This window comes from Onychostoma macrolepis, chromosome 05 (genome assembly GCF_012432095.1).
Source record: "Onychostoma macrolepis isolate SWU-2019 chromosome 05, ASM1243209v1, whole genome shotgun sequence".
Classification (NCBI taxonomy): domain Eukaryota; kingdom Metazoa; phylum Chordata; class Actinopteri; order Cypriniformes; family Cyprinidae; genus Onychostoma; species Onychostoma macrolepis.
Window position 1 is genome coordinate 33,990,819 of NC_081159.1, and position 26,544 is coordinate 34,017,362.

General features: G+C 35.8%; 2 protein-coding genes across 3 annotated transcripts in view; one reads left to right on the forward strand and one right to left on the reverse strand.

The window, feature by feature from the left end:
- The first annotated feature begins 14,446 nt into the window (after positions 1 to 14,446).
- On the forward strand, positions 14,447 to 16,199 carry LOC131541173 (protein B4). Its single transcript, XM_058776753.1, has 5 exons — positions 14,447 to 14,534; positions 14,658 to 14,938; positions 15,023 to 15,140; positions 15,655 to 15,698; positions 15,802 to 16,199. The coding sequence occupies exons 1-5, from the start codon at positions 14,453 to 14,455 to the stop codon at positions 16,066 to 16,068; spliced, it is 792 nt and encodes a 263-aa protein (XP_058632736.1). The 5' UTR covers positions 14,447 to 14,452; the 3' UTR covers positions 16,069 to 16,199.
- Positions 16,200 to 24,351: 8,152 nt separating this feature from the next.
- ephb4a (eph receptor B4a) overlaps positions 24,352 to 26,544 on the reverse strand; it is a 41,279-nt gene continuing 39,086 nt past the window's right edge. For both annotated transcript variants that reach the window (XM_058776038.1, XM_058776037.1), the window contains exon 17: positions 24,352 to 25,597. In XM_058776038.1, the coding sequence (XP_058632021.1) occupies positions 25,489 to 25,597 (109 nt within the window). In that variant the 3' untranslated portion in view covers positions 24,352 to 25,488. The remainder of the gene's footprint in view (positions 25,598 to 26,544) is intronic.

Here is a 26,544-nt window from a genome sequence, read left to right on the forward strand (position 1 = left end):
ATTCACATTGATAATCCTTTTAATTCATTTTCTGGTTAATAAAAATAAAAGTATATTTTAAAAACTGTGCTTGTCGATGACTGTTTAACACAATTAAATTCACAGTTAAAAGTGCACTTTGTAATAAAGCATATGTACAGCACTTGATTATAATTTTAACTGTAGTGTGTTATTCAGTATATTCAGTAAATACATGACGTACAAGTTTCAGTAGAAACAACATTAAAGTATATTTTAGTTTACCAGAAATGCTTGTTAGGTCATATGCCAAAGTATACTTTACATAATGCAAAAGTGTACTTTATATAATCAATTTACACTCGAAAACATCACAGTTTAATGGTATGCTAATCTAACAGGCTCACTAGTGGTTATTAATGGCTCTGATCCCTATTAATAAAATGCTTTTGTGAATTTTCTGACAGTCAGATGTCATTTACAGCTTATATAGAAATCAACATCGGCTCCCTAGAAGAATGTGACTCTACCCACATTTTTGCAAAATTCCAAAAATGTACATGTACAGTCCAGTTCACTGCAGTTTGCATCTGAAATGACCACTAGAGGCAGTAAAACACCAATGACCTTTATTCGTTTTCAAATGATGATTATGGACATACAGTAGGCCTAGGCGGAGAGTATATAAGACTGTGCAAGGCTAATTTTAGCTTTTTAGCTTTATCCTCTCCCTGTGATTATACAGCGGTAGATTATCAACTAATAAAACACTTGTAAAAAGCTAAAATGGCACAGTTGCTTCAGCATATGCGTTTTTATCTCATATTTGCATTTGTTAACACTATCGGTTAGGTTTAGCATAAGTGGTCATTTACTTTCAAATGCGATTAACCTTTTAGCACCACTCATTGGACATTTAACTTTAAAAGTGTCACAAAATGTAATATATATATATATATATATATATATATATATATATATATATATATATATATATATATATATATATATACAGGTGCATCTCAATAAATTAGAATTTTGTGAAAAAGTTAATTTATTTCAGTAATTCAACTCAAATTGTGAAACTCGTGTATTAAATAAATTCAATGCACACAGACTGAAGTAGTTTAAGTCTTTGGATCTTTTAATTGTGATGATTTAGGCTCACATTTAACAAAAACCCACCAATTCACTATCTCAACAAATTAGAATACTACATAAGACCAATAAAAAAAAACATTTTTAGTGAATTGTTGCCTTCTGGAAAGTATGTTCATTTACTGTTTATGTACTCAATACATGGTAGGGGCTCCTTTTGCTTTAATTACTGCCTCAATTCGGCGTGGCATGGAGGTGATCAGTTTGTGGCACTGCTGAGGTGGTATGGAAGCCCAGGTTTCTTTGACAGTGGCCTTCAGGTCATCTGCATTGTTGGGTCTGGTGTCTCTCATCTTCCTCTTGACAATACCCCATAGATTCTCTATGGGGTTCAGGTCAGGCGAGTTTGCTGGCCAATCAAGCACAGTAACACCATGATCATTGAACCAGCTTTTGGTACCTTTGGCAGTGTGGGCAGGTGCCAAGTCCTGCTGGAAAATGAAATCAGCATCTCCATAAAGCTTGTCAGCAGAAGGAAGCATGAAGTGCTCTAAAATTTCCTGGTAGATGGCTGCGTTGACTGTGGACATCAGAAAACACAGTGGACCAACACCAGCAGATGACATGGCAGCCCAAATCATCATAGACTGTGGAAACTTCACACTGGACTTCAAGCAACATTGATTCTGTGCCTCTCCACTCTTCCTCCAGACTCTGGGACCTTGATTTCCAAATGAAATGCAAAATTTACTTTCATCTGAAAAGAGGACTTTGGACCTCTGAGCACAACAGTCCAGTTATTTTTCTCCACAGCCCAGGTAAGACGCTTCTGACGATGTTTCTGGTTCAGAAGTGGCTTGGTAGCCCTTTTCCTGAAGATGTCTGAGCGTGGTGACTCTTGATGCCCTGACTCCAGCTTCAGTCCACTCCTTGTGAAGCTCTCACAAGTGTTTGAATCAGCTTTGCTTGACAGTATTCTCAAGCTTGCAGTCATCCCTGTTGCTTGTGCACCTTTTCCTACCCAAATTCTTCCTTCCAGTCAACTTTGCATTTAATATGCTTTGATACAGCACTCTGTAAACAGCCACACCTTTCAGTAATGACCTTCTGTGACTTACCATCTTTGTGGAGGGCGTCAATGTTCGTCTTCTGGATCATTGCCAAGTCAGCAGTCTTCTCCATTATTGTGGTTTCAAAGAACAAGAGATACCCGGAGTTTATACTGTAGGGATGGTCATTAATTGAAACTCAAATGTAAATATTCTAATATTTTGAGATACTGATTTTTGACTTTCATGAGCTGTAAGCTCTAATCATCAAAATTAAAACAAAAAAACTTTTGAAATGTTTTACTTTACATGCAATGAATCTAAAATATATGAAACTTTTTCACGACATTCTAATTTATTGAGATGCACCTGTATGTCTCACTATAAAATGGATATCTATAACAGAACAACTACTTGAGCGGAAGACCAAGGAGAAGATGCCTGAAAGAATTGCTTTTATGTGGAAAAAGTCTGTCCTCATTTTCAACATTGTAATGTTTCCCATGAGATCAATTTTGTAAAGGTCTTTTATAGAATATAGTTGTTGATTTATAAGAGCATTAACAGGGTTTTTGTGACAGGTAGACTGGCAAACTACATGTAAATTATGAAAACTACCCTGTAATTGTTTAATATTTGTTTAATTCAAACTATTTGGGTAAATATTTATTATCTACAGCTCCCGCCCACCCGCCTTTTGTTGGCAGCAATGTACCTCTTTTAGTAAACAAATATTAGAATTTGAGTTTAATATTTCACATATAAAAATGAGGTGGCTTCAATGCAGCAAGCTACTTTTCCCATGTAGCTTGTACTGTGGTCCAATATTTCTAAAAGGCGGAATTAAGTACATGTTAGTTATGGTATATTAGGATAAGTATATGAGCGTTTGACAGAAGTGTACAAGTAATGGACTAATGTAGAGTGAAAGAAAGAAAGGAAGACCTCCTGTCTCATTGAACTATAGGGTTTCACTCTGCCAGCGAACGGCTGAGAAAATGTTTTCACTAGCAAAGAAAAATACCTCCTTAGACTAATAGAAAATAATGTCTGCATTAAACTCAGAAACTATTTTTGACTGGAGCTTAACAGCGGTGGTATGAAGGTTGTTTCTCGGCGATATGTGTGAAGTTGGCCGTGAAATGAATGAGGTGACATTGAGGAGCATTAAATGGCTTCATTCATTTATCTGCTATTAGAGAAACACAAGTTGTTTTGTTTCCTAACCCTCACAATTTGAAACTAGCTGTTGAATCAGTGCTGTGGTAATGTTGGAAAAAGAGGAAGAGAACAGAAATTAATTAGCAGGAACAGAACAGGCAGGGGAAAGACACAAAGAAAAGAAACAAACTTTTAAAGAAAAAAATGAATTGAACAGAGCAAATACAGACTTCTGTTTACTCTTCCAAAGACCCAAGTAATCTGACATGTGTCTCATCTAGAATTTCAGAATAGATCTCAAGAATGTCTCAAGCTGTGCTCAGATTTATTGAGATACTCCAAGGTTTCAAAATGAACATTTCTCATCAAATTCTTCCAAGACCAAATGATCTCAGCTGCAATCAGCATTCATTTCAGTTTAATGACCAGTCTTACCTTAGCAATGGTTGCCATCTACCATATTTTTAGCAGACCTGGATAGATTGCTTACAAACTGTAGTCTGTTACTGGTTAAAGATTATATGATGAAAACTGCTGTTAGTAATGTAAACTAGGTTACTCATTTTAGGTAATGTATTCTGACTACATTTTAGATTACTTTTAGATCACTTTTCATCAAACTTGATTTAAATGTAGGTTATATTGATATAAAACAAAATCAATATAAGAGAGAAAGAAAATATAACCGATATTAACCGATATCAAAGAACTGTAATCGTTTACCACACATTTACTGAGCATCTAATTACAAGTACTTAATTTTTGGAATCTGATTACGTAATCCAAATTACATGCCATCAGTTACTACCCACCTCAGATTTTCCGATTAACTTGGATATTTTTTCTTATATAAGTCCATATATAAGTATATAAGTGGAGCTTTGTTTTTGGGACAGTTTTAAATAGAATTGTGAAGAAACATGTCAAAATTCATTCCGTCCCACTTACCAACAGTTTATACTCATTTTTTCACCAATGTATATTGCTGCAAGTTTTCCATGGGAAAGCACCACTGACATTTTCTTAATGTATGTCAACAGTTGTCTCACTTACCGTATTTTTAATTCTCCTAAGGAATCAAATGAAAATGTCTGAGATAAGTTGTTTATTCAGTGAAGCATGAGAATTGTGTATGTGAAAAATTAACCCTCTACACTAAATAAGCACAGTATTCGCCCACACACAAGCGTGCACACACACACACACACACAAATCCCAACAGGGATTTGGGTTTATTGGTATGAGGGGCTTCAATTAGATAAACAAAGATGAAGTCATTGCAGTCAATTACTGTAATCATCTACTGGAGCGTTCCAAAGGGAACACATGAGGCTGGAGAGGGAGGAAGAAACGACAGAGTCAGATTAAATGAGGAAGAAAGCAAGGAGAGGGAACCCTGCAAGAATAATATGTCTAATATGAGTCATGTTTTTACAGAGCAAATTTGAGATGAAACGTTGACAATTCACATTGCCATTCATAAAGTTGGGATTTTTTAAAAAGAGATTAATACTTTTATTCAGTGAGGGTGCATTGAATTGATCAAAAGTGTCAGTAAAGACATTTATGTTTCAAAAGGTTTCTTTTTCAAATAAATGCTGCTCTTTTCAACTTCCTGTTCATCAAAGAATCCTGTAAAAATGATTCCACAAAAAATTAAGCAGCACAACTGTTTTCAGCATTTATAATACAAGAAATGTTTCTTGAGCGGCAAACCAGGATGATTTCTGCAGGACTGTGTAACACTGAAGACTAGTAATAATCCTGAAAATTGGGTTTTGAATTACAGGAATAAAAAACATTTTACAATGTATTAAAACAGAAAACAATTATTTTAAATTGTAATAATATTTCACAATATTACTGTTTTTGACCAAATAAGTGAAATTTCTGCAGAGACATCTGTCAAAAACTTTGCTGGGGAAAAAATAATGCCAACTTAAATTGATCTGCTCAAAACATGCTGAAAATTCTCCATTTATTTTCAACAGGCAAAAAAAAAAAAACATAAAAAAATAAATAAAAGCCTTTTGGGTTTGGAACAAAATCAGCATGAGTAAATAAAGAAGAAACTAGGTAGATCTGTACTAACTTGGACTAGTTAATAACCATAACTAGAACCCATGTAAAACCATCTACAGTTAGAATCCGGTTTTACTGTAGATAGATTCACCAGCAGGGGAAATAGTAACAACATATTATTTGGGGAAAAGCCAAATCATAGCATAAAAAGTAAACGCATAGTAGACAGCTGAGAAAGTCATCCTGGCACTAATGCTAACATGATGATGATGTTGCCAGAATATGTGAATGTAAGTATCCGTAAAGAAAATGATTCCAAATGTGAGTTGAATGCAGAATGAAGATCGTCAGAATGCTCAAATAAACACACACACACACACACACACACACACACAAACACACAGCTGCTGATGGAAGGGAAGGGCTTATAAAATCTCTGGGAGTGAACCAAAGCCTCATACATAAATAACTCCACACTATTTATCTTGGCTTATTATTCATGAGAAAGAAGTGATTGAAGTGAAACCATTAACACACTCTCACATTCTCTCTCTTAGACACAAACAAACACACACACAACCTAAACAAAATCTGTATCTGTGCCATATGGCCATACACACGCTCTCTGTGGATGGAAGCACATCTCCACATTCTTCCACCACACTGAGATTCACATTTATGCATTTATCAGAAAATAAACATTTTATAAATAATTTATCCAAAGCGACTTAAAGATATGTGTTCAGTTCAGCTGTATTTTACTTATTTTTCCCAATTTCTCATTGTATGCAGCTGCTGGCAATATAGAATGCACAATTTTGTCATTTTAATAAAAACTTTATAGGGTTATTTCGCCCCACTGAAAATTCTGTCATCATGTCATTGTTCATCTTTGAAACACAAATTAAGATATATTTAATGAAACCAGAAAGGTTTCTGTCCCTCCATTAAAAAAGTCCAGGTAACCAAAATTCTGAAATCTGTTCATCATATAAAGTGATCGTATCTCTTCATAAGACTTGGATTAATCCACTCGATTCATTTAGATTTGTTTAATGATGCCTTTATGACCTTTTTAGATCCTCTAAATTTTAGTTAACCGAACTTTCAATGGAAGGTACAGAAAACTCATTGAAATCTTCTATTCGTGTTTTAAAGATTAACCAGAGTCTTACGGCTTTGGAACGACATGAGGGTGTGTAAATGATGACAGAATTTTCATTTTTGGGTGAACTATTTAATTAATGTGAAATTTAGAGAGGAGAAACAGTCAAAGAAAACAACGTTTCAGGCCCTGTAAGGATTTGAACCCCCTAGTGAGAGACAGAAAGGTCAACTATGTGCCCCAATACAGATATGAGGGTGAATGAGATTGTTAAGGGAATGTGTGTGTCAGGGGCGATAGACTGAATCCAGTGACATATTAACATTTGGAGATGAAAGAGGGAAAGGCCCTCAGAGGAAGTGGCAGCATGATAATGGTGCAGTGGCGAAAAAGCAAAATTCTTCCTCATTCTTCCACCAGCTCTGTCTCAACAGGGGAAGAATGCAATTACTGCGGTGAGCTGCTGTCCCCACTGTGGGCCAGTGTCCTCTGGGATTCTCTCTCTCACACACACACACACACACACACACACACACACACACACACACACACACACACAGAACAACTGATACAGAAGCATTAGAGGAATGCAGGTGTTCAAAAGCAATGGCAGCTAAAGAATTTGCTGCTCTTTCTGCCCCAACGTGTGAATATGTCAGCCAAATCCTTTAGTCCCTAGACCTCTGTGCTTTAAAGGCCACTACAGCTGGTCACCAGGACATGTTGTGGATGCTGCTCCCCAGTGTGGGATTCTGCTGGCCCTAACAGGTTTCCCTGTTATTTTTATTGGATGTTTGCCTTTAACTGATACTGTAGGACAGCAGAGAGGTGGAAAAAAATTATAAGTAACAAGATAGATTTGCTGTAAAACTTGTTCTGACTCTGTTTAACTGAATTTGCTGTTTCTGAAAATTGTAATTCCTTTTTTTATTTGAGTAACAGATGGCCTATTGAATTTAAAAATTCTTATCAAGACAATTAAAGATTGTTTAGCATTTAGCAATGCAAGGAACTACAATCTGTCGTTCTTTCCTCTTTTCTTTCATCCTTTTTCTTGTCATGTTCTTGGTAATTTTTCTTATGTTCCTCATTTGTAACTCACTTTGGATAAAAGTGTCTGCTAAATGAATACATGTAAATATGTCTTAAAAATAAAAATGTTCTTTGTTGGAAGTTTTGGTTCTATAAATAAGCTTTTACATCTATAGAATGCACTAAAGGTTCTTTACAGTGGAAAAAGGTTCTTTGGATTATTAAAATATTCTTCACACTAAGAAAAAACATAGTTCTTTTTAAAAACTGTTCACTGAAAAGTTCTTTACTGGACCAAAAATGATTCCTCCGTGGCATCACTGCAAAAGCGTCCTTTTGGGAAATGAATTTTTAAGAAATTATTCAAATGGTTTCACCAGGTCTGTTTTTTTTTTTGTTGTTGTTGTTGTTTTTGTTTTGTTTGCTTGCTTATAGCCAGCACAGTAACAGAAAGTTAACAATACAATTTTGATGTTAAATAAGTTTCTTTTATTAATGCATAATTTTCTCAGATAGACTTTTCACAAATAATGTTTCAAATATGACCTAAAGTCAGTGTTTATTTTGTTTCTCCAAAAAGCAAAGGAGGTACTTGATCTTCATAAAAAAAGATGTTTGTTTACCTCGGGAGGTCAAATTAAATATTAGGCTCTATGTCTTATTTGACATTTTTATATTAAGTTCGCCCTTTTCACGCCTATTTTTCCAAGTTTATATCTGAGAACAGTTTAAAACCCTAAATTATATTGAAAAAATAATAATTAAATGACATCATAATCATTAACAGGGTTGAATATTTTGCCGAAATTAACTGGCTCAGTATGGCTAGTTTGCCAACAAATGGTTTGAAAAATAAAAATATTTGTTATATAATTCTTCTTACTATAACTTTGGTAACAGGGTTGAATGGTGGAGCTTGCAAAGGGACTCCAAACTGTACCTTATTGTAAAGTTCATCTTTAGCAGATGTGTTCTTTCCAAAACATCTTATTATAAAGCACACAAATCACTGTACTGGCCAATACAAAGACTAGCACCTGAATAAACACAACGTCCATAAGAAGCATGTTAATCAAAGAGAAGAAGCGCTTTACAACTGCAGGTACAACAAAAAGTTAAATGAAATTCATCTGCTAAGTATACACTCTTAAACAGAAAGGTTTCAAATGGGTTTTTTACAGCGATGTTAACAAAGAACCATTTTTGGAACCAAAAAAATAATAACCTTTTTTGCATTAAGAAGGTTCTTCTTGGAATCATAAATGTCAATAAAGAGCCTTTATTTTTATACCAAATATACAGAAATCACGTTTTTAAAAAAACAATATGAGATAAACTAATAAATTAGCAATCAAACTAGAAGTTAGAACATTACCATTTTTTTATGTTAAAAAAGCATCTTTAGACAGAAGCAGCATAGACATACTTTGTATGATTCATGTCATGGGGTTTATAAGCTCATGTTTAAAAAAAAAAAATTACTTTAGTTTCTGGGCAGTGAGCTGGTTTTGTGACTTAAGATAAACCTGGTTTCTATTACTGTGGAAAAAGAGAGTGGGGTAAAGGAGAGGACACAATTACACACACACAAATGGTGTCTTGGGGGCCCCAATAAGCCTGCAAAGGTCAAAATATCCATAATTCACTTTGCGCAAAACACATCTGTGAGAAAATAGTGAGATTGTGACTTCCCCAGGCATCGCTGATCAGCGCCGGTCATTTATACTGTACACTCGTCCAGATAACACCTAGCCAAACGTCTAATCTGGAAGAAATGTGTTCCCCCACACAACACACTCCCTATAGAAATGCGTTTAAAGTAACATAGAAAATGTCTTAAGCTAAACTTTGGAGACAAATTTGTCCCCATAAGTTAAAATAGCTAAATGACAAAACCTCCAATTGGGAACATCCATGTCATTCGGAATATCATTCCGAACACTACAAACTCACGCAGAAACATGTGACTTCTTGTTAGCAGATGCATGACAAATGAAAACAATTTGTTTTCTAAAATCGGCTCAAAATTGTCAAACATGTTTGATATACGGTGGTGTGAAAAAGTTTTTGCCCCCTTCCTGTTTTTTAATTTTTTGCATATTTGTCACACTTGAATGATTCAGATCAAACTAATTTTAATATTACACAAAGATAACACAAATAAATACAAAATGCAGTTTTGAAATAATGATTTCATTTATTAAGGCAAAAAAGCTGTCCAAACCTGCCTGGCCCTACGTGAAAAAGTAATTGCCCCCTAAATCTAATAACTGGTTGTGCCACCCTTTGCAGCAACAACTGCAATCAAGCGTTTGTGATAACTGGCAATGAGTCTTTCACATCGCTGTGGAGGAATTTTGGCCCACTCTTCTTTGCAGAATTGTTTTAATTCAGTGACATTGAAGGGTTTTCAAGCATGAAAAAACTGTTTAAGGTCATGCCACAGCATTTCAATCGGATTTAAGTCTGGACTTTGAATTGGCCACTACAAATCCTTAATTTTGTTTTTCTTGAGCCATTCAGACGTGGACTTGCTGGTGTGTTTGGAATCATTGTCCTGCTGCATAACCCAATTGAGCTTGAGCTTGAGGTCACAAACTGACGGCCGGATATTCTCCTTCAGGATTTTCTGATAGAGTGCAGAATTCATGGTTCCATCAATTATGGCAAGTCATCCAGTTTCTGAAGCTGCAAAGCATCCCCAGACCATCACACTACCACCACCATGTTTGACTGTTGGTATGGTGCTCTTTTTATGAAATACTGTGTTGGTTTTACGCCAGATGTAACGTGACACATACCCTCCAAAAAGTTAAACTTTTGTCTCATCAGTCCACAGAATATTTGCCCAAAAGTCTTGGGGATAATCAAGATATTTTTTTAGCAAATGCGAGACGAGCCTTTGTTTTCTTTTTGGTCAGCAATGGCTTTTGCCTTGAAACTCTCCCATGGATGCTGTTTTTGCCCAGTCTCTTTCTTATTGTTGAATCATGAACACTGACCTTAAAGTGAGGCCTGCATTTCTTTAGATGCTGTTCTGGGTTCTTTTATGACCTCCTGGATGAGTCGTCATTGTGCTCTTGGAGTAATTTTGGTAGGCCGGCCACTCCTGGGAAGCTTCACCACTGTTCCAAGTTTTCTCCATTTGTGGATAATGGCTCTGACCGTGGTTCGCTGGAGTCCCGAAGCCTTAGAAATGGCTTTATAACCCTTTCCAGACTATTACATGTCAACTATTTTGTTTCTCATCTGTTCTTGAATTTATTTAGATTGCGACATGATGTGTTGCTCTTTAAGCATGCTTCATTTTGTCAGACAGGTTCTATTTAAGTGATTTCTTGATTCAAGAGGTCTGGCAGTAATCAGGCTTAGGTTTGGCTAGTGAAATTTAACTCAGCTTTCTAAAATAATGTAGTTAATCACAGTTCTTTTATGATTTAACAGGAGGGGAGCAATTAATTCTTCACATAAGGACAGGTAGGTTTGGACAGCTTTTTTCCCTTAATAAATGAAATATCATTTAAAAACTACATTTTGTATTTACTTGCATTATCTTTGTGTAGTATTAAAATTTGTTTGAGGATCTGAGTCTTTTAAGTGTGACAAATATGCCAAAAAAAATGTTTTAAAATGGGAAAGGGGCAAAAACCTTTTCACGGCACTGTACTCCCACAGGATGGAATCATACATACACCATGCAATTTTCTATGAAATCTGTGAAAACTCAAACATGCACTAGTTCTGACTTTCAGCAATTAGTGTTGACTTATCCAGACTTTAAATCGGGACAAAAATCTAGGCAGAATTTGTGTAGTGTATTCCAGCCTTAAGTGTCTTTTGTATATATTTGAATTTCAGCCGTTCACTTGGAAAGCATGTGTGGATCGAGAGAGAGAGGGTAAAATCCCTGTGATCTACACAACACATGTATACACACAAGCGCAGTCTGAACTCAGATCAAACTCACTGCACACACACACTCATACAAATCCAACACAAACGGCACTTACTGAAAGACAAACAGTCACATTGTAACCAGATGTTGGGAAAAATCAAAACCAAATGATCCTCCTTTAACGTATGTGTGTGTGCACACAAACGTATGGAAAATCGCACATGTACTAGACAGATCTACATGTCGTCAGTTATGAGTTAGCATGCGTTACTGCCTAATGAATAATAAACAGACAGACAGATCACATCATGATCAAATTAACTCATGAGACAAAGGCAGTATACTTCAGCTCATTGTAATATTAATCAGCGCTTCCCTGATTACACATCTATCACTAAATCCAATCCACTGTTTGTAATTGCATATGATAAGTTATAGTTTATTTCCCAGATTAATTCCAAATGAAACAATTTTCTGTTTCTACCTTTCTTTCTTCACGACCCTTGGCAAAGTCAATTTGTCTTTGCTGAAGTAATTTTAAAGGACCAAAACAAGGTAGTAAATCAAATTTAATAAGACGTTCTGGCTGCATGGCGGTTATTTGCATTAGGGTTAACTTTTCAAAGAGGAGTTTAGGCTGTAGGTCAGCAGTGGTCAGTGTTGGGGAGTTTAAGAATTTATGGTAAACAAGTTTCTGACAAGAATTATTGTAAACGCAGAACAGAAAGGATGAGGTGCTACATAAAAAGAAAGAGAGAGAACTGAAGGAAAAGCAGTGACTTTCTCAACAGCCTTGTTTCCAGATTTTTTTTTTTTTCTTTTCCGAATTCATTTTCTTCATAGGGATTTCTAACAATTTTTCAATAAAAGAGCCTTGAACCAAACCAGCCAGCTCCAGGATGAATCATAACATTACTGGAAGGGAAAACATTTTTTTGGAAATGCAATAAAGTGCAAAGGAACATTGAACTATGTAACTTTTTATCATTGTTGTTATAAACAAAATGTTATGACAGAGTGCAAAAACCCATCTTCCAAACTATATGTCTTTAACCAAATACACTTTGATAACTGATAATGATTTATATTTCAGAGCTGTGAGGACGGATTTCGCCGGAAATTGCATGCATACATTACTCGTTCTTGCGTGTCATACACGAAGAAAAGTAGCTCCGGTTTTGAGTAGCGTGAAAATGAAAGTTTGTAGTCACGACGAACGAGGAAAATTGGCCATGGATCATCAAAACGTCAAACCTCAGGAAAATTACCGGTTGTGAAACCCCCCCCCCAAAAAAAACATTATTTATTTGTTCATATGCTGTGATAAGATGTCCAGAATCTCTGTAGAATGCTGCATCGAACCACATTCATCCACTCAAACATGGAGGAGAGAGGAGGAAACGTATCATAAATTGTTATCAACTCTAGAATCATAATCAGATAGCCTAATCCAGGAAGATGGATAAATATACATTATGTAATATTTATTATGGTAGAATTCCTGGTGCCTGTACCATGATGGTAGATGAACAAATTCAGAGTTACAGGATTAGTTTTGAGCTGACAAAACCAAACCACTCCAATCCAGCTTTGTTGGTACCATAATGCTGATCATCTTTGTCAACTCAGGCTTTGATCCTGAGTTTGTGGAGCACGTGCACATGAATGTGTGACATCACTGGGGAATAGCCAATCATGAGCCTTGGTTAAAGGTTAAAGGTTTTGCTAAAAGTTAAAAGATTGAAGAATATGATTAATTTAAATGCATTTACAATGAAAAAAAGAGCATGTTCATGAAAGAGGACCCATTTTTAAAGCATTATCTATTGATTCTACAACTTATTTATATTACATACGATCTGTATATGGGTAGTTGACGTATCAATGTTTCCTATAGTGTGATGGAAAAATGTAAAACAATAAATAAATAAAAACCTTTAACATTGAAGATAAATCTCTCTCATGCTATTTGTAACTCTAAGAATGAAGATACATTTTTCTCATGTTATTTGTATGTTAAGTTTTTTTGTTCTACATTTTTGCTGTCACACCATAGGACACAGTCCAATTTTTTTTGTCAACTACCCATATATTAACATTCATTTAAAATAAATGATTTATGATAACTGTTAAACTAAAATTGCTTGTGAGTAATGGATTAATAATAATATAAATCATATAATTGTATAAATAATATAAAACAACTTTAATAAAGTAATTATCATTAAAGCCAGACAATTGTTTTTTAGTACTAGTGACCTTTAATTTGGAGCAAGATAAACTTGGGGGAGTGACTTTTTTGTGTCAGACATGTGTCACTTTGCTCACATCTGATTGGTCCAATTTCAGTTTGCGATCTTGAACTCAGAACATAACCTACCCCGGAGGAGGTTAGCTGTGGAGTGTATGTTACTATGGCAATGAACGCAGCTAAAAGCCAAGCCACTTTCATGGTACCTAAAACCCATAACTGGTGCAAACTAAACTGGCTTCATGGAACAGGCCCCTGGAGTAATATTTCACAATAAGTTCTAATATGTTAACATTATTTAATGCATTGATTTGCTAACCTGGATTAACAATGAGCTATAGTTTTACAGCATTTTGTTAATGAGTTATTTGAAATACAGTTAGCCTTTTTATTGTGTTAGTTCACTGTGTATTAACTAATGATTAAAAGAAAACATTAGCAATCTCATTAGCACCCTTAACTAAGATTAATAAATGCTGTATTGTTCTTTGCTAGCTCATGTTTACTAACCTTTGTAACGTAATGTTAACAAATAAAACCGAAAGTATCAATATTCCAGAGAAAATACTCATTAGAATCAAAGGATCTGTCATGTTAAAGCTCTTCTAGAATTTTTTTTACAAGGTACACAAACAGAACACTTGGAAAGGAAACAACAGACATTTTCACTTAAGCTTTGTGATAATTATTTCTCTGACAACTCAACCAATCATGTTAATGTGGCTAATTAATTGGGGACAAACGACTTAATGATGAACAGGTGACAGACAACAACAGAGGGTGCTTTCCATTAATAAAACAGACACACAAGCTAGTTGGACTCATGCTGCAGTGACTTAAGTTTTTTTTTTTAGTTTATTGACCTCACTTTTGTTTTTGAAATGCCTCCTAAAAAAGCTTCCGCAGAGCCAGCTGCTGCAGTCCCAAAAGATTCTGAGAATGAAGCAACTGAAACAAAAACAGGTTTGTAAGCAGTTTTGTGAGATTTTCCAAGTCCTAAATTAATTCTTGTATGTTCCTATTAGGATTGGTTAGTAGGTTATGATTTCTGTTTTCCTCTTTTGACTTGTTTAAATCTTGCTTCAGCTGCTTCTAAAAGCTCAAGCACTAAGGCTACTGGACGGAAAGTTTCTCCACACCCATCCACAATGGAGATGGTGAAAGAAGCTCTGAAAGAGCTGGACTCCAGAAAGGGTGTTTCGGCTCAGGCTATCCGGGGTTATATAAAGGAGAAATACGCAACCGTGGATGAGACGAGGGTGAAGTTTATGGTGCGTCGAACCTTAAACAAAGGCATCGAGACTGGTGTGTTTGTGAGACCTGCAAATTCTGGGTCAACAACAACAGGTGCCCAAGGACGCTTCCGGGTAACTTCCAGTTTCTTGCATCCCTTTTATATGAATCATTGTTAGGGTTTCTGATACGATTGTCGCCATGTCTCTTTATTTCAGATTGCTGCCAAGACCAAAGTAAAGGAGGCAAAGGTGCAGACAAAGGAAAATGCTGATCCCAATGTACAGAAAGCACCTAAACCTAAGAAAGCTAAGGCAATTAAAGCCAAGGTTGAAGGTAAAGTTTAAGTTCTACAACGTTTTCTTAAATTTAGGATTTACTCTAAAACAAGTCCCTCGGATATTGCTAGTACACTTCTAATTACAAAGGAATTTGTAAGTAATGCATTAAATATAAAATGAGGTAGAAAGACTGAAATGCTGTTTTCCTTATTTGCAACTTAAATGCAGTGGAAGATTCTTGAATCACTTGCAATGAATTTTTCGGAGTTTACATCCAGCCAAACTCCATCTGAAATTTAAATATGCACTGTAGTTATGTTGATCAAAAGACAGCCCTTTTTATAAACCAATCATTAGGCTTCATAAAATTCATTAGTGGTGTAAACGGCCTTAGAGTTAAAAGCCCTTGTTCATTATTTGTAAGTCTAGTCTGTACCAAAATGATAGTTATGGCAGTTGTTTGTGAATGCTTTAGTCTTTTTAATGGTGGATTCTTTTTAATTGAGCGTAAACATGCCTTTTGGCAAATATTTTACCATGTTGGGTGTTCTTCCGTTCCTCCATCCAAGGAGCAAGCAAAGAAAAGTCCACAAAGAAAAAGGAGGCTGCAGACGTGAGTTCTATCTTATTTTCACAGTCTACATGAGCAGACACTCTCAGCTGTGAAGTCTGAATGCACACCCACCCCCTTTCTATCGTTCCTCCCGTTCTCTTAGGATGCCAAGCCTAAGACGCCTGAGAGAGAAGGCACTGCCTCAAAGGTGGCCCCTGCTAAGAAGCCAAAGGCGAAGAATGCTGCAGGGGAGGGTGCAACTGAGCCCAAACAGAGCAAAGCTAAAAAAGCCTCTAAAGCATCAAAAGGAGTTGAGGAACCAGCAGCTAAGAAAGCCGGAAAGAAAACTGCAAAGACAGAAGAGGGTGAATCGGGAGAGAAAGGTGCTGCAGCCGTTACAAAAGCCCCAGGGAGACGAGGAAAGAAGTGATGCAGGGACTTGAATGGGTTTTTATTCACCATGTAGTTTTATCTGTGCACTTGTTTACCAAATAAAGATTTTTTTTTTTTACCTTTTTTCAAGAAAAATGTGTAACTGTATTTCCTTTAATCTGGTGGGAGAGGGCCAATGGTTTAAAACTCTCCTGAGGTGGTTAGGACTAGGTTAATGGTTAACTGTCAGCTAGTGATGGTTGTTGGAGCCACTTCTGTTACGCTAAACATCTGTGACACTTGACTAAACCAACAGCTGTGGTTTTCAGAACTTTGTTCAAATACAACTTAAATTTTACTACATTAATGGAATGATTACTCCAGTTTCAAAACTGAACTGATTCAAATGGCTTCACCACCACAAACAACCCCAAAAAGGCTGAGGTAAGTACTAGAATAAGGTGCAATGTTACACAAAACGCTGTAACGCTTAAAATAATGCGCTAAATAGTCCCTGACAATCTGAGTGCAGTGTCTGAAAGCAGCTGTCCGTAAATGGGTAATGAAGACACTTGGCCAAATCTTTCACCAGTGTGTTTATATAAAGTGCTGCAGGTAATATATTTGTACGTTAGAACCTGCAAACTAAATGGCATTTTAGCAATTCTCAAAACTTAAATTTTCTAATTTAAAATTTCTATGACAAAATACATCTCTAATACCCGCTTGCAACTTTTTTTTTTTTCCAAAGGTGATTGCTAACAAGTGGCTATATAGGACTAAAGAGGTTGTAGGGGGCATTAACAGGTAAACCCATCACACTAGTCCACTTTAACAACCACATTGCAAACTATTCTAACTTTCAGGGAAAATGTTTTAAAGAGTTTTTGAAGCCTATTGGTGATGCTAAAGTCATGTGACCATGGTAGTTTGTTCATAGCCTACGTTTAGCTTTTTACTTCTGTTGATTGTATTTAGGCTTTAAAGGTCATAAAAGTTGTTCATTTGTGAAGATTATCACGATGAACAAAATGCATAAGAATCATAAACTTGTTGGTCGCAGAGCTTATTTTCTGCAATAATACAAAAGCCAATGAAAAATCCTATTGGGATTTTGTAAAGGGAACCAGGGTGATGTGAACTTCTGGGTAGGCCTACAAAAATACATCACTGCACCGCTCTATGGTTTTATCTGAGGGTGTTCTTGTGTTTGTTTGAGGGTACTTAACAGCCCTGCATACTGTGGTTTTTCCCCAAATGGGGATGTATGTTGATATCTTTATGCTATATATCTTTACAAGGATAAGAAAGTATTTAGACTGGCTAAAGCTGATCCCGTATCAGAGTTTAAAACCAACCCCCCACCCAGGTTAAGCAGGGCAGGGCTCTGGGCCGAGTCTGAGCAGTCAAGACAATCACATTAAGACTTGCTGATCTGCAGGAAAGACGCCCGGATCAGAGGTCAGCTGACAATGGCATTCTTCACTGTGGGACTGAGACCGTGTGTGAAGCTTTGGCCCCTTGAGGGAAGTTTAATAAGACAGTCTTAACTGTGCAGTTTCCACCGAGCTCGGGTCCTTGAGGGCCTGCAGAAGCCTGGGGCCTGAAATCCCTCTGATTACCCTCTCATTAGCGTACGGCTCCCAGCCAGGTTAAATTACTGAAGAGTGGGACGGTGGGGAAGTAGAGGGAAAACAGACTGAATTACCACAGGTGGACAGAGGGAGGACAGGGAAACAGATTGATGAGGTGGATGTGTGGACAAGGAAGACGGATTGAGGAAGTGAAAACAAATGGAGTGATATGAAAGAGGACAAATAGACTGGGCTTTAAAGCAAAGACAGACTGATTGAAAGAATGATAGAGGTCAGCAAACACTAAACCGTACACAGACTGAGGGAGGCATGGACAGATTGATGGAGAGAAGGAAAGATAACCTTAGGCTGAGAGTGAAGTGAAACAGCTGAGCGTGGCCTGCTCTATCTGATGGAGTTTGGACTCTTCCTGGTTGGGATGAGCTACTGTGAGTTGTGACATGACCGTAACCACCATAGACAGTGAGAGCAACAAGTCTTTGACATCTTTTTCTTTTCTGACTAATGTAATAAATCTCTCAATCTATTTTTTTTTCTTCTTTTGGAAAGTCTTAGAAATACTATCATGGTTTTTAAAATTTTGCTATTGGATCAAATAGGAATGCAAAAATGATATTTGTTGTAGTTCACCAATACAGTTTATATGAGTTTACCCAACTGTGACGACTTCGGAGAATCCTAGAAATATGAAAAGTGTCCATGGATAATACAGGCTATGATTGTACATGTAATTCATAATTGATTGTGACAATAAATATTAATAGAGCTGTTTTCAGCATAGGCATATGAGAAAGAGTGTGTGCCTAGTATTTGCTAAATATTTGCAAAGTTGGTTTGAATGGATTACTTTACAGTAAATTCTAGGTTTTATTTTCATTCCTGACGATCCCTTTAAATCTCTTAAATACTTGGTTTGGTCATGTTCAAGACATGGTTATGGCCTTGAGTTGTGGTTATGACTTCATATAGCAGAGCCTGAGATATGCTGTCCATTACCACTCAAAAAATTGTGAAAAGTCTTGTCATAATAATGTGCTTTCAATGCACTATCAGCCAAGTGTACAGGAGAGTTTAAAAGCAGAAATGTGCAGCTTGTACTTTAATAATGAGTACCATGTAATAATGTGAGCTGTTTGAGCTGTAAAGTTGTCTAGATTGCAGAGCCAGCCCCTGAGCATACATTTTTGGAGGCCCAACCAAAACAATTTTTAGGACAGTTAGGAAGTGAGAATACAATCTCTTGCTTTTCAGGCCAAGCTTTCTTATATGGTATTTCTTTCTTGCCATCCTCATCACAAAATCATCAACTAGTATGCTGAAGTTTACATGCTCTGGGGGATCCCAGGGCCCAAGTACTCAGCTCACACTGTTATAGCTGAGGGCCTTTTTGTTCAACTGTCTTTGGCAGAATTGTCATAGTGGCTTGAGACTTCGAAGGCCTGTCCCAGCTCTGCTACATCATCTTTTTTGTAAGTAGGACAACTTTTCTCAGTGGATTAATTTGTGACTATGCATTAGTAACATGGTGTAGTTTCCTCCATATTTTACACAAATCAAGTCGCAATAGTTTTCTGTGTCAATCAGCAGTGTCACAGGTGCTGTCCACAAAGCTTCAACCCAGAACATTCTTTTAACCTTTATAATGACCAATGAATGCCCCTAAAGCATGGAATGTTAATAATGCACAGACCATTCAAACACACACACACACACACCTTTTAAAGAGTCTGGCTTTATATCACTCTTATTTACGTCCCCTCTTCAGTCAGGTCTACCCATATGCTTCAGTGCACACAAGAATGAAGGCTAGACATAAAGAGCTGAGTGTTCACACACACACACACACACACACACACACACAGACAGACAGAGCTCTCTAATAGGACAGACCTCTGTCCTTATCGTCCCCGTCGTTCTATAATGGATGGCCATTCACACAAAGGTCACATGCACATTCTGTCAACACTCAGGCACCAGAGACGTCCTTCTGACAAGTGTGTCACACACAGAAGTATACACTAAACGCACACTAAAACACAAAAGAACGACCTCCTATAAAACAGACCAATAAAACAAAGAGACTTCAAAAAGAAAATTACAGTGCTTCAGAGTGTTTGTCAACGAGAATGCTTTTTCAGTCGCAGAATTACATGTCATTACCCACATTTTGATTGGAAAATAAAATGGATTGGCTAAGTTTGGAGTAACAATATAAAAGGTTTAAAAACTGAGAGCGATATCTGTCATTACGTAAAGAACATGGTGTTTGCTGACATGTTATGAAATTATATTTTTATTGTTTAAGAAAACACATAATTTAGGGGTTTTATACAAAAAGTAACCAACTCAACTGCTTGACAAAGACTGTATGTTGTTAGTTCCCAATCACCACCATATTTGAGGAATTTGTTTAGGAATTATTTCTGTTTTGTTTGCTTTCTATCTTGAGCCACAATACTCATCTTAAAAACCTGAAACTAAAGACTTGGGGAATATAATTTTCCTTCCTGTTTTGATGTATGTATAGGGGCTAAGCACCGAACGTTTGTAGCCCTATAGCATCGGTTAGTTTTCTTCCTATTCTTCTTCCCTTTCCTATTGCAGGTCTTAGATTTGTTTATAGGACAATTACAAAATTTGGCACACTTTATTAGGGGGGTCATGAATAGACCCCTGGCCAACTTTAAGGTCTCTCAAACCAGTTCTGTAGTGCTACCATCAATTCAAATATTCACTTTTATTTTGTTAAAAAAAATTTAACGTTTCGTCCTGGAAATGGCAACATATGTTTTAATTTCAGGTATGCTTCATTAGCACTATGATTTCAGGATACCTGCTAAATTTAATGACAGCGCCACCTACAGGTCATGAAATCTTAAATATTTTGCTTATAACCTGTGAAATGTTTGTCTGTGGGTTCCTTGAGTCCTGCTGAGTGTGTTTATAGTAATATTGCCAGATGTGGACAAATTGCCCATGCACCATTTTGAGACTTTCTTGTAAATATTGATATCTTTTAAACACTTTGACATATTGGAAAAAAATTTGGTAGGGATCACTGACAGCATAACATTAAGCTATATGAGAACTTGGAAGGCAGCACCACTTAGTGTTCCAAAGATATACAGTTTTTTGCCACAATGCTTATAACTTCTAGAAAATATCCTCCATAATTTGTTTTCTTGGTGTTGTTACATTCCTTGGTTCCTGTATGTATTATTTCAGAGAATTATGACTGTCATTTCTTATACCTTGATCATAATAAGGGCATGAATAACAAACTACTGCCAACCACCAGTGAGACAGCAAAGCATACTTCAATAAGCACTGCTTGCATCATCTGTAAACTGTGTAATTTATTTTACACTTTATTCATATCCTTCACTACTCCGACTATCAAATACATCTACTGAGTTACCTAACTAACCTAACCAATCAATGATTTGTACTAAATTTAGCTAACTAGCATTGACATAATGTTCACATTGAATAGCCAGCTTACAGATATGGAGTAAAAGCCACAAAATTCCATTTTAAAACTGAAGGCTATGCTGGCTTTTAGAAATGTGTTTTTCAGCCTATAATTTAATGATACAATATCTTTAACTGAAAGTGTCAATGGAATATTATCCCTTTTGAAATGTAGTTTGGCACATACTTTTAAAACATACTTATTTCTATTCCTTTTCGTGTACATATTTTTCATTTCGCTTTATGACAAGCCTAATAACAACAACCCTTGCACATAGACGCTTCATCTGGACAGCTGTTAAAGTTGGGATGTTCCGAATTTTGGCTTGAGTAATAACTGAGGAAAATGATAAATCCATATGTTAAGGAAGAGAGAGTGTGCTGACTGTTGTCTTTTGTCCTGCAAAGGGATGCATGGTAAGAGGAGAGGCTGGCAGGCATTGTTTTAAAGACAAAGATTGGAATGGGGGTTGGGTGGGACACTTGAGGAATGTGCTTTGTGTTCTTCCTCAAAAGATAAAGGCTCCTGGAGCAAACACACGCAGCTAAGACAGACAATCATAGACCCCGAAAACTTCACGCAGCAACATATAATTTGCTGAAGCATTCAGAAGAGCTTACCACAGTAAGGACAATCATAATCTCTTGTTCACTCCTCCACCCTAATAATATGGACCCATAATTAATACTATTTCTATTTGACAGTAGTTTCTTGTTTCAGTTTCTTACAGATGAACAACTTGGATTAGATGCAGCCTCAAAAATGCTTTTTTAATGTCTAAAAAGACTGTCAACATTTCAGAATCAAATAAGAAAATAGCATAATTTTCTTTTCTTTTCTTTCTTTCTTTTTTTGATTCTGAAATGTTGACAGCTTTTTGACTTTTAAAAAGCATTTTTGAGGCTGCAAAATAGCATAATTTTTGACACCGCCCAAAAAACTTACTGAATAAATGAATTAATAAAACCATGGTAGTATATATTGTACTGCTTTTAATGTCAATTTTAGTACAAGAATTGCATCCAGACTAGAGATCTACCAATATTATATACACATTTATGATAACTGATATGCAGAATGTTTTTTTTTTTTTTTTTTTTACTTTTGAATAATATTAAAAACATAATTACTTAAACATTTCATCAATACAATATCAATATGCATTATAAATATTGATCTTACTTTGATGCAAAGTTATTTTACACAGTGAACAAGACGGGACGTCTTCTGATTGACTGATGATCCGATCTGCTTGATCAGATCACGATGATCGCTTGGTAATGCCAAGTGTAAACTCGTGGTCACGACAAATCTAGTGAACTGAACATACATACCGTAATTTTACGATCTAAATGGTAGCATATTTATATTTATTCTATATTTGTTTTGGGCTACATCTTGAAATGCTACTTGTAAAACTGATTGATCAGAAAAGTGTGAATATCTATCTTTTTAGAAAAAGAAGATGAAAGAAGATAGAGGTTAAACTAATTGGTGTATCTGTAGTTGGGACATTGATTTTCATCCATTTACTCCATTTCAGCAATGAGGGCCTAAGGATAATTATCTTTGAGTACATATTATAGATAATTAGCTTTGAGAATGAGAAACAAACAAGTAAACCATCAAGGCGCATTTCTCCATTAATGAATTTCAGGGGAAAATACTAATAATTGTCATTAAGACTGTTATCAGTCTTAATGACTGTAAACAGTCTTAATTGTTTTAATTGAGTCTTAGTTTCTAAATTACTTTGTTTCTTTATGCAATATATTATTTATTTTTATTTTGGGATGTAAGTTTACCTGTACATGTTTCCATGAGACTAAATTGACTAAATTCATACAAAATGTGTTTGCAAGAATTGGATAAATTAACTTAAAGAGAGACAACCAAGGAAGCTGCAACATGGGAGAAAAAAAGAGATGAAGTCACAAGAAGATGGAAGGTTTAAGTCAAGGACATTTTCAAGGAGTCTTGAGAAAGAACCGGTTCTTTCTTCTGAAGGGATTGGGGACAAGAGATCCATTGGTGTAGAGACACAAACCGGGGGGAAGGGAACTCTAAGCCCCATTCCCAAATCTCACTCGCACCTCTGCAGAGCAGAGAAGGTCATTGTCTCTTCAGGGAGGAATGCTTAAAACTAGAATGTCCAAGAAATCGGATCACCCCAAAACAATTATGGAAATATGCATCCGTCAGGTGTGTGTGTGTGCACGCAGACAGCGGCATATTCAGTCACAGATAAAAGGATCAAGGAGGAACTTGGGAAAAAGTTTGTGAAACGGGAAGAGAGCAAGAATTAAAAGGGTCATATCCATTTTTTTTATTTATTTAGATTTTTCTCTGAGGTCGACTTAGAATGTCTGTGAAAGATTTTATGTGCCAAAAACAGGCATAATTTAGTTTTCATGACCATTTTTACACTCTCTCTGACCCTTAGAATTTAACAGCCTTCTTAATTCAACAGTTTATCTTTTCTGCTGTGCTTTGAAAGCATATGCAAATGTGCTCTTTAGCTTTCCCTTTGCTGTGCTTACAGGTTTTGATGCCCCGCCATTCAGTAACATTCTCTTTGGAAATCTGTATAACATTGCAAAATGTTCATAAACAATCTACAATACGAAATGTGGCACTCAAATGGTTACAATCAGATTGAAATAACCAGGAATCTAAATCTCAAAAATAAACTTCAGCCACCCATTCTCAACATTTTGGAGCCTAAAAAGGTTCTGCAGAGTAGAAGGTGCTACACACAGTCAAATTTTGACAGAATTTACCACATTTTATTTTTCTCAACAGTTCCTCTGGTATTTACAAATAATAGTATCTATCATACTTCCTTCTTACCTCACAGATGTGTCACATTTACCGTTCAGTGAATTCTGCGATTGGAAATTGGGGGCGAATGATTTCCCCATGCAGATTTCGCAACGGGTTCAAGTTGGTAACATTTATTCACCTTACCAACAAAATACAACGCACTTATTGCATACATGCATGCTTTTACATTGAAAAATACCTTCCTGGAATTACAACTTTAATTAATTTCTGTAGTTCTACATCTATAATTACACTGTTGATCCCACCTCTACCCACCAAACCACCTAACCTTAAGCGTTAAATAGCAGAAAATAGCAGAAAATGTGATTTGCAATTCAACATGAACACAACAGGTACATTGTACCTTTTTTTGACATAAATAGAAACCAATGTGATTCCTTGTGTTATTAAAAGAGAAGCAAGAAGCAAAGAAAACTATTCAAAACAAGACTAAATGTATATTTTTATTGTAACAGAAACCCAGATTACACTAACAAAGAAAATGAATCTTTTTACATAAATCAAGATATATTTATACAAAAACAAGAGGCAACAGAATAAAAGTCCCTGGTTTGTTCTTGTGGGTCTCCAATGTGAAGACCAAATCCTCCAATCCATAAACCCACGTGTGGTATGAAAGGGTGGCTTTTGAAACTTGTGGTTAGTTGATGATGGACACCAGCTTCAAGTTGGTGAGTCAAACCAGCACAACATTCCCGTAATAAACAAAACAGTATGGCACACGTTCAAAGGTCGTTTTGAGTCTTTCGGCTACTCATAAAACAGCAGACAGTCTTTTATTTGGTCTCTTTTTAGTGCCAGTCAAGTGTTGCAGATATCTATGTGTGCGTGTGTGTGTGTGTGTGTGTATTTGTATAAGCATGTATATTTCGCATATTTTATCCACCAATGGAAACTCTACGTCATTCATGTCTTTCTCTTCAGAAAAAAGTGCTAAGACTTTTGTGCTTGTTTTTCTTATTGCTGCTCACATACACACTCACACACAGAGTGCATCATTTTAAAAACAAAATACCAATTACTTGGCACTTAGTGTGTGTGAGTTTGTGTCCGTTCACGCACAGCACATCCTTAATACGAAGGATGAAGAAGTCATCATTAATAATCTGATACTTGTATCCAAATTCTTGCATTATAAAGATCATATTTCTCATCTTTTGCTGTATATCCTCCTTCAGTCTCTTCAGTATGAAAGTCTCCTTTAGAAAAATACTCTGCAAAAATGGAAATACTTCATCACTGTCTTTGCATTATGATGTCAGAGCAAGTCTTTCCTTTTGGATTACATCATGTGGCTCCCAAAAATGTTGAAATGGTGGAGGTAACATCCCTACGAGACCCGTTTGATATCACAAATGAAGCTTTGTAATATTAGTGGTATTACAGTGATAGTTCCGACAGGTTCCTGGACTGGTTCCCTTTAGGTAGTCTTGGAAGCAAGTAAGCCATCTTGATCCTTAAGTGACCCGGTAAAAAAGGAAGTACAAATGTTCCTGATTGTGAGTGGGTAGGTTACATGAAGGTTCTTAGGCAATTCAACAAGCGTTTGTGTGTGTGGATGGTTCACTCAGTAGAGCACATTTCCTGGAGTTTTGTTTTGAACCCCAAGAGCCTCAATGCTGGACAGAATCTTCTTCTGATGACCAGCCAGAGTTATTCCCAAACGCAGCAGATCCCTGAGAGGCAGAAACAGAGAGAAATAAAAGTTTAATAAAGAATTAGATCTTAGCTTTTAATGTAACAGCAGAGATGAGCTTAGAAAAGATTAGATTGTGGTGTTTACATATTCAAAATTAATAAAGATATACACTACAGTTCAAAAGTTTGGATTCAATTTTTTTTTAAATAATTTAACTCGGCAAGTATGCATTACATTGGTCAAAAGTCAGCGTCGACTTTTCTAAACCAGTTCAATTCAAAGCAACAAATCAGCATATTAGAATGATTTTTGATCATGTCACACTAAAGACTGGAGAAACGATGCTGAAAATTCTGCTTTGTCATCACAGGAGTAAATTACATTTTACAATATATTCAAACAGAAAACCATTCTTTTATTAATTAAATGGATAGATTTGTACTCAAACGCAGACTTGATGAAAATAAGAGATTTCTTTCAAAAATGTGTTTAATGTAATTTAATGTAATGTAATATAATCTTCTTTATTAATTTTTTTTATTTAACTTTGTTACATTTTAATAATATTTGTTTTTATTTTAATACCTGATTGAGTAAAACAAATTGTGCAAATGAGTAAATGAAATGAATATGTTCTAGGGACAAATGATATATTAGTGAAAATACAGTATATGTATAATGTTTAATCATATACTGCTGTAGTGAACTTCAGAGACTTCAGAAACAATTTACCAACTCCAAACTTTTGAATGGAAGTATATGTTCAAAATAAGCAATACAATACAATACAATACAATACAATACAATACAATACGATATAATATAATATAATTAATATAATATAATATAATATATAATACTTCTAAATTTTTGTTTCTATGTCTTTATTTATTAACTGCAAATTTATTTATTTACTCTTATTTTTTAATCTTCCTTGTAATTAAGTACTGTATTGCTGTCTATTATAACTGGATTTCAGTATAT

What these genes read in the sequence shown, in the direction of transcription:
- LOC131541173 (XM_058776753.1), top strand. Translation starts at nt 14,453, where the DNA reads ATGCCTCCTAAAAAAGCTTCCGCAGAGCCAGCTGCTGCAGTCCCAAAA. An exon ending in AGCAACTGAAACAAAAACAG is followed by an intron (nt 14,535 to 14,657) that starts GTTTGTAAGCAG and finishes ATCTTGCTTCAG; the next exon opens with CTGCTTCTAAAAGCTCAAGC. An exon ending in AATTAAAGCCAAGGTTGAAG is followed by an intron (nt 15,141 to 15,654) that starts GTAAAGTTTAAG and finishes CCTCCATCCAAG; the next exon opens with GAGCAAGCAAAGAAAAGTCC.